Raw genomic sequence first — 9,297 nt, 5'->3', positions numbered from 1 at the left:
ACACACACACACACACACACACACACACGTACGTTTGTATACAGTGACACAGGGTGAATTGGAAATCTCTAGCCTTTATTCTCTTTGTTTCTTTTCTTGTTTTCGATAGGGGTCGCAGCCATGCTGGGGCTCTACTTTCAGTGTGATTACTAGTTTATTTCGAACTCGCTTCCTGTACCTTACTCCGGATTTGGTTCTGATGAAGCAGTGAGTTGAACAACGTTGCCCCTACCCTCTTTTTGTGATGCATACCCTGATGTAGAATTCATCTGGTATCTCAAACAAAGATTTGTCTCCATGTCCTTTGAGCACATTCACATTTATTCCTCGTGAATATTTGAAGGTTTATTAGCAGGGTATTGAATAACTGTTGGCCCTTCAAACCTAAACTTACTTTAGACAGAGAAGGCAGGATCTTTGATGTGCAGTGGTGTCCAATTCGGCGGTGGGGGGTTGGGGGTCATAGATTTCAGTCCCAAATGCTAGACCCTCCCTCCTCAGGAACTTCCATATAAATTTATTTTGTTACACATTTGTTTTTATATATTTTAAACAGATAAAGCATTAGATACCTCAAAATATATTCACGACAAACAAATGTTAGAAAACGTCCTCTGGATAACACAATGGAAAAGTTCATGTTCGTAAAAACTGGTCAAGAACTATCCTGTTCAACTGTCCTGGCATAAATTGTTCGACTGTCGTGGCTGATCCGGGCGGCTGGCATTATGAAGGAGAGGCCAGTGGTCAGCTGCGCTGGAATTGTTGAGAAGTTGGAAGGTGGGGTGGATGAGTAATGTATGCATTGGAAATATGGGTGTGATGAGAGAGGAGGTGTGAGAAAGAGAGAGAGGTGAGAGGTACATTAACAGTTCTCGGTTTGTATTAAGACTGTTAGATCATTCTTTGTTTGTCTATCTTTACGTTCTGAGTTCAAATTCCACCGAGGTCGACTTTTCCCTTCATCCTTTCGGGTTAGATAAATTAAGTACCAGCTGCGTACTGGGTCGATCTAATCGACTGGCCCCCTCCCACAAAATTTCGGGCCTTGCGCTTAGAGTAGAAAAGATTCTTTATTTGTGTGTGTTTTAAGGACATTTAACTTAGAATCTTAAATCTCTCTCTCTCTCCTGTCTACCAAGTAACATGCACCCCGGTCTTCACATTAGCTAAAGAGGTCTAATAATACAAAGATGTCATGAGTTGTCTACCCTGTTTAACACCTCCCCGATTCCACGTCATCTATTTTGAATTTTAATAAATTGTGACTTCGGTACCATAACTCATTTTAAAGTCAAAAGTTTTGTTTTTAAACTCAAAAGTTTTTTTGTTTTGTCTTTAGGTTCTCTCACTTACCTTTGTTCGGTTAAGCTCAACATTATTCAGCACTGCTTGCCTCTTGCCTCTCCCTCACTCGGATAGAGTTTATGTTACTCGCCGCATTACGTCTGTTCGTAATTATTTGACTTGTTACTCACGAAGTACCAACCGTTTCAACCTCTTCTTGGCAGTAGATCAGGAAGTCTCGAAATCTGTAATTTAAGAAGAATTCAACCAATCAAACTGAGTGGCTTGGTAACATTTTCGGCAGAGGCTTCACTCCGAAGCCCTATTAAAGCAAAACCTTGGAGTAAAAGTGCACTAGGCCTGCCTAATTTAGGTGTATGAAAAAGCACCCTTCAGTGTTTATATATAACACCACAAACGGGGGTGGGGTGGGAGTATGGCACGTTATTGCGCGCAGTCGTTTTCTAACGTGTACAAAATAAGATTCTTGGGGGTGGGAGAAAGGATGGAATTTGTTGGCCTCTTGAAGTAATTAAGATATTATCAGATTGGTAATTGGAAGAAGATATGTGGAAGACCTGTTTTTATTTATAAACTGTCTGAGGTTAGAGGTGGAGGGGGGGCTGAGCTGTTAGTATGCTTTGAATGTAATTACCTTCCAATTTGTGTGAGTGTATTCATGTATGTATATGTCTGTATTTGTTTACGTGAAGTGTGTATAAGTATCTTTTAAAAGACTCTGTCAATAATACAGAAAATTGCAAATGGCCAGTCGTGTCCAGGCCAGCCAACATAGAGGTCGCCGCTTCGTCCTTTGTTATATACAATGTATTTTGGCCCCCTTCACTTTCAACGGCTCAGTTCACATATATCTATGTAGGTACAACAATGCAGTATTGCCGAGCGCTGTGAGTAATGATACTGATGTAGACATTTCATGACGGATTCACCGATTCTTGCGATGTCAAGATTAATTCTCACATTTCTTCAGAGTCTCTAAGACAGAATGAAAAGATGTGTTTGTATCGGAAATGAGACAAGATTAAGTGATGTTGTGTAAACAAGTAAGTAAGGAAACTGACAAATGTAAACAAACGTCTTATTTTATTTTCATCGTTTCTGTTAAATCTTGTACATCTTTCGATATAGATATATTTATCCTACAAGTCAGCTATTTAATGTATTGTTTCGTCAATTAAATACTTGTAATATACTGCGTTGATTTTGGTCAACACCGTAGTCTATTATTCGTTATGGTCCTTATTCCCATTAGAATCATTTAATAAAAAGGAAGATGTATGTTACTTATTGCTAATTAGAAAAGAATTTAGCGTTTGATGTCTCATTAAAATCAGAGAACCCTGCAGAAGAATTGACCCATCGTTATTTGGTCAGAACAAACGTGGTACAAGTAAACAACCTCAGAAGGCGGCGGCGGGAGCTGGCAGAAACGTTAGGACGCCGGGCGAAATGCTTAGCGGTATTTCGTCTGTCTTTACGTTATGAGTTCAAGTTCCGCCGAGGTCGACTTTGCCTTTCATCCTTTCGGGGTCGATAAATTAAGTACCAGTTGCATACTGGTGTCGATCTAATTGACTGCCCCCCCCCCAAAAAAAATTTCGGGCCTTGTGCTTAAAGTAGAAAACATTAAACCTCAAGCTTTTGTGAGCCGACGGTGTAACAGTGCTTCTTCAGTGAAACCTCGCTGTCTTTGTTTCTTATCTCCCTTTTGCTGACGCGTTGCCTTATGTTATGTGTACAGTTTATTCTACAGCCGCCATGGCTGCTTTGATTTGTGCCACAGCAGGTTTTGTTGTGCCGTTTCAGATAACTTTTTAAAATACATATTTGCTAATCAAGTGAAGTCTGCCCACAGATTATTCGGCACATTGAGGTTTTCACACAAACGTCCTTTTCTATAACCATCATTATCATTAGACGGTACCAACTACACTTATCAGGTTCAGGACCATGAACTACCATCCCAGTCTTTCTTCTGCTGTCTTAATACATTCTATTTTGAGTCTGTCCAATTCTTGAAGTTTGCCATCTATAGAAATCTTCCTTTTCTGTCCTTTTTCCTTTTTCTCCCACCGCATTTTCTTAATACATCGTCCAGCCTCCATTGATTTTTGTTTTGTTCCCCTCATTACCATTGGGCCTTTCTCTCGGATAGGAGACATTTCGGCATAACCGTTTTGGTGCGGCTATTTGGCGTCACTGAATAGACGCTGACTAATGTGACTCCCCCTTCTCTCTCTCTCACTCTCTCTCTCTCTCTTTGTTTATATGAGTAAGCATATTTCGCTTTGTATGTATGAGGAGAGGGAAAGAGTTCATCCTAATCGTGCCCTGTTAATAACTTATCTCCTTCTGCCCTTCTCTCATTGACTCTACCTGAATGTGTATATCTCTGCGTGCAAGAGAGTGTGTTTACTTCCAGTGCAAATCGTATTGTTGCCAAAACAGCTTCAATTTCCAGTCAACCGTCCTAAATGGTCAGCACCAAAACAGCTGCGTGCAATCCTGCCATTCCGCCTCCAATCCTGATCTGAGTGTTTCCATTCCATGTAATTCCATTCTTCAGCGTTACATGGAACTATACTACCAAGATGTTACATAATCTGGATTTGGTACCGATCGGAAAACACGAAGAAAGCACGAAGTGTGTCGTGAAACCAATGGAAAAAGTCGGTTTTATCTTCAACTAAAACAAAACGAGCAAAACCATTTAACAACCAATGTAAAACCAGTATAAAGTAGTGAAGACGGAGAAAATGTGCACTGTTTCATCTCTACTTTGACAACAGGATTTGTAGGTGGAGCTGTGATATATGAGGGCCCAAATAGCATTTAACATTTACGACAGCAGTTTCGGTAGAATTTTAATGATGTATTCATAAATTCTTTTCTACTCTAGGCACAAGGCCCGAAATTTTGGGGGAGGAGGCCAGTCGATTACATTGACTCCAGTACGCAACTGGTACTTAATTTATCAACCCCGAAAGGATGAAAGGCAGAGTCGACCTCGGTGGAATTTGAACTCAGAACGTAAAGACAGACGAAATACTGCTAAGCATTTCGTCCGGTGTGCTAACGTTTCTACCAGCCTAATATTAGAATGATGATAAAGAAAAACATCGAAGGCGGCGAGCTGGTAGAATCGATAGCGCGCTGGACGAAATGCTTAGAGGTATTTCGTCTGCCGCTACGTTCTGAGTTCAAATTCCGTCGAGGTCGACTTTACCTTTCATCCTTTCGGGGTCGATTAAATAAGCACCAGTTTACCCACTGGGCTCGATGTGATCGGCTTACCCCCTCCCCGCAAATTTCAGGCCTTGTGTCTATAATAGAAACGATAAAGAAAAACTCAAACAAACTCCTCATTGTTTACAAAGTTATATTTATTTTAATTATTTTTATTTTCGCAGAGTCCCGATCCTTTCCAGGAAGCTGATAAGGGGAAAATCTGCCAAAAATGCGGAGACCAGTGTCCCGGCTATTCCCCACATTATTGGAGGTAAGACACATTTGTTATTTTAATCATTTAGTTAATTATTTAGCTTTAAAACGGTCTGATTGATTTATAGGGACGGACCTAAAGAAAATACCTTGTGGTGATAAGAACAGGGGAAGGAGGGATTATAGGGGTCGTATAGACTGGATGGATTGATGTTTTGCTTAGAATGCTTCTCCTCCCTGCTTCTGTAGCAGATTAATTTGGTAACAGGTTTCCCTTCATCTGGGACATCCAAAGGAATTTGTCCAGAAACACAATGGAAACGTACAGAGTGGATTCGACCCCACGTCCCATAATTTGGTTCTCAAATAATCACCGTCTCCTGGTCAGACGACCATGTAAACGAAATTCAACGGGGCAGAAAATGGAATATATGTTTGTATGTGTAGACATATTGTGTAACCGGAAATGTGTGAAGAACACTCAACCTCCATTTTTGCATTTTCAGAAGTTCTCCTTTGTTTTGTCATTTTACTCTGTATGTGTGTGTGTGTGTGTGTGTGTGTGTGTGTGATAGCATGTGCAAAACGAAGACACCACCGTGGAGACAAGTTATGTATATTCATAATGGTTTTGTGTGTACGTTCAAAACAGTTTTGGGGGTTTTTTTGTATGTTGTTGTTGAGTCCCAACGGACCTTTAACAAGATAGACTTCAGATCCAAAACATTTTAGTTAATTGCGTTTGATTTTCATGCAAAGTCTACCTAGGACAACAGTATCCATATGTATAACTGCGTGCTATTATATAAAGAGGATGTGATTTTCAAGATTTTGACTACTTTTCCTACCAGGGTCACTGACCAAACGCATCTAAGAATATGTCAGTGTCAACATAGTTTAGTGTGTGCGTGTGTGTGTGTGTGTGTGTGAGAGAGAGAGAGAGAGAGAGAGAGAGAGAGAGAGAGAGAGAGAGAAAGAAAGACTGGTTTAGATAGTGACATGTGTCTGTGTGTAAACAATAAACGTGTAGGTTGTATTTCCACACGCACACGCACACGCACACAGCCACTCACACACACAGCCACACACACACTCACAAAGGTGGTTGCAGCCTGCATCGTATGATTGATGTGTCTGTGTGTGCGCATGCACGTGTCTGCTGTGCACCGCTGCATATTTTGCAGTTGTTGGCGCTACTTTGATAATTCACATGGGTTCTGACTCTGTGTGTGTGTGTATCTTGTTTGCACATGTTTCTTTCCAATCATCTTTGTGTTTACGTATATATATGTGTGTGTGTGTATACGTCCACAGTGATTCGCAACGAAACTAATGTTTTATTTATATTCGTCACTGTGTATAAATAATCGCATTAATTTGTTTATCTCTAACAATCCAGTTTTATATTGAAATATTTATTCTTATACTGTATTATAGCACTCTAAGTCTCATATATACATACATACATACATACATACATACACACACATATATATATATATATATATGTGTGTGTTTGTGTGTGTGTGTGTGTGTGTGTGTGTGTAGTGCTTTATCTCTATCTCTCACACACAATCAAATATATACGCACATGAAATAAACTGTGTGTAAGTGTGACTCGCCCTTTCACCTAATTTAACTTGCCTGAAGAAGTGGTGGCGCGCCGTGGAAACTCCCGAGTAACAAACCACTCGACCGGATTAAATAAGCTTCACCAACACAAAGTGTCCATTTGTATGAGTTTCTAAGAAGAAAAATTTCACTGATTTAAGTGAATATACAAAGCGAAAATAAAATACCATATTCTGTGCAGATGTTGAAATAGAGATGTTTACACTTGTGCCGTCTCAATACTAAACATCATCATCATTGTGTGCATATACATACATACATATATATATATATATATATATATATATATATATATACACACATACACAAACACAATCTTTCTCTCTTTCCCTTTCACTTTCAGTTCCCACTTTATCTCCTTCTTTCTCTCTATTTCATTTATTTTTTTTTCTTATTTATAGATTTTAATCCGTATCATTTATTTTTGTCTCTTCTTTGCAATTCTCCTCTCTTCCTTCCTTCCTTCCTTTCTTTACATTTTTCTTTCCCCTCTCGTCCCTTTCTTTCACCATCTCCTTAATCAAATAAATTTCTTTAATTATTTATCGTCGTTTGATTCCTTCTCATTTACGTTAGGGACCAAACACTTCACTCCTTCTCTCTCTCTCTCTCTCTCTCTCTCATTCAAAAATGATATGTCTGCTGCACTTGAACACACACACGCACGCTGCACATGCGCTTTGATAAAGTCCTAAAATGCTGCCTCTACACGCATTCACTTGACAAAGATACATTTGTGATAAAGAAGGCAGCCACGCCATATTAACCCACGCTGATGAGTTCGATGCATATTAAACGTAAATATATATATGTATATATATATTATTGTACAACAGTCTTCAATGAAAGATATTCATCGCCAGAAAGTTCTATGGTTTCCTCTATAAAGCTGACTTCCTTCAACCTAGAACATACACACACACATACTCTGCGCGCGCGTGTGTGCATGGGAGCAGTGTATGAAACACGTTGCATTGTTTTCTCTCTCCTTCTCTCATATATATATATATATATATATATATATATACATATATATATATATATATATATCAGTGGCGACTCTGGCACTCTGGCTGTTCGGGCTTAGCCCGAGTATAAATTTAGTAAAGTGAACGTGTATTTGTAAGCTGATTTAATTTCTGCCAACACCACTAACTTCGAGTATGTAATTGCAGTCAATAACTCGGGCTCCTTTTATTGAGCCTGATAGCAGTTTTTTTTTTTTTTTCATCTGGCGGTCGTCTTATGTTTCGATGTCTAACCTTTCCTACTTCTTTCAATCAAATTGAGAGATGGGTTAAGTGTAGCCACCCCCCCACCAATCTCTGGGACATTGCTTCCAGCCAGCTTCGACACTATTTTTGTCTGCCAAATTTTATTGGCAAGGCTTTGATTAGCTCAGAGTAATGGCAAAATCAAGTTTCCATGCATGCAATGAGATCGAACCCGAAATCCTGTAGTCGCCAAACTAACTTCTTAACCATATATCAATGACCCTATCTCTTTGGTTATAAAGCCAGTGTGTCTTAGGTGAGAGTTAGATGACGTCGTATTTACTCCCAACGACTGAGGTTTGCTGGAATTAATTACGGTGATCAACCACGCAACCGACGTCTGCTGCTACCACAACTCCTCTTCCTCTTCAGTCTCTTTCTTGCTCCTCATAAATAATGCGAGGTAGAAAGCTTTGGCATCTACAATTTCTCTTCAATCCAACCATTTGTCATTAATGATGTCCTTTTAAAGTCTGAATCTCTTTGACTTCACAGTTTCATAATCACAACAACGGATCACTGATCGATTGCATGGAATATTAGTTGATTGATACGACTAGAAGCCGAAACTACGACATCAGTTGACCTTTCAAATGTTACCGGTTCGAATAATTGTCTTCTTGCCCTATTGAGAAAAACCTTAAGATGTCAACCATTTTATGTTTCCACCTTTTATGAAGATGGAACTTACTGTTTTATGGAAGAAAGAAACGTCCAGTGCATCACGTGTCCAATGCTAATACTTTAATCTCAGGCTGAGTTCAAATCGAAATCTGCGAAACTTCAAAGCTTAAAACTTTTAATCTGAGCAAGATTCTTGATGCATGAAGTTTGGCGATGAAACGCTAAGTCAACCTCGCTAGGAGTTGACTCAATTAATTATCTCAATTAATTTTCTAAACGTAGATAATATACTGTATGAAGAGGATAATTATCTTTGATATGTTGTCTATTTCTAGTTCTGTTACTGCAGTTGCCTTTCATCTTCCCCATGACAAATCTTCATCACCTCTGTCCTAAAAGTTACAAAGAAGGTAGAATATCAATGCCATGTAGCTTTACTTTAGATTCTGCTCCGTCCTGAGTTCAAGTCCTACCCTATCCTATGCTTTCTTCGATTTCACCTTTTATGACTCAGATTGGATATTTGGTGTGTGGCTGTATTTCATCCAAATATTCAAATACATGCGACCGTGGTTGTGTGGTTTAGAAGTTTGTTTCTCAATTATATGGTTCGGCAAAAGAGACCGAAAGAATATCTATCGAGATTTAAAAACATAGTAATTCTTTAAAATGGTGCTCCCTTTTTGTATTCGTTTCGTTTGTTGTATGTCCTGTAACTTTGACCCTCCGCAAAATCCCAAATTTTATTTTGGTTCGCAGGAGCAACTGCCTTCAAAGTCTTGTCTTGTCGTTCATTGCTCGAAATAAGGAGTAGAAGGAAAGCCGACAACTGACGAAGGGTCGTTTTTTTATGTTACTTGTCTTGTTTTCCAATTTTTTCTCTCATTCTTTACGTACCCAACGTTAATTTCGTATTTCATGTTGTTTGCATTTTGTGACATCCTGTATCCATATATGCATACTTATAAGGATATATATGTAATTATGTACATATGTGTGTATATATATGCATATATAT

General features: G+C 39.0%; 1 protein-coding gene across 1 annotated transcript in view; it reads left to right on the top strand.

Moving 5' to 3' along the window:
- The window catches only part of LOC106873219 (protein prickle), a 350,713-nt gene that overhangs the window by 28,377 nt on the left and 313,039 nt on the right, over window positions 1-9,297 (top strand). The window contains exon 2 of the mRNA XM_052977859.1: window positions 4,719-4,807. Within this exon, the coding sequence (XP_052833819.1) occupies window positions 4,719-4,807 (89 nt within the window). The remainder of the gene's footprint in view (window positions 1-4,718; window positions 4,808-9,297) is intronic.

This window comes from Octopus bimaculoides, chromosome 1 (genome assembly GCF_001194135.2).
Source record: "Octopus bimaculoides isolate UCB-OBI-ISO-001 chromosome 1, ASM119413v2, whole genome shotgun sequence".
NCBI classification, from domain to species: domain Eukaryota; kingdom Metazoa; phylum Mollusca; class Cephalopoda; order Octopoda; family Octopodidae; genus Octopus; species Octopus bimaculoides.
This window is presented reverse-complemented; position numbering and strand designations above follow the sequence as displayed.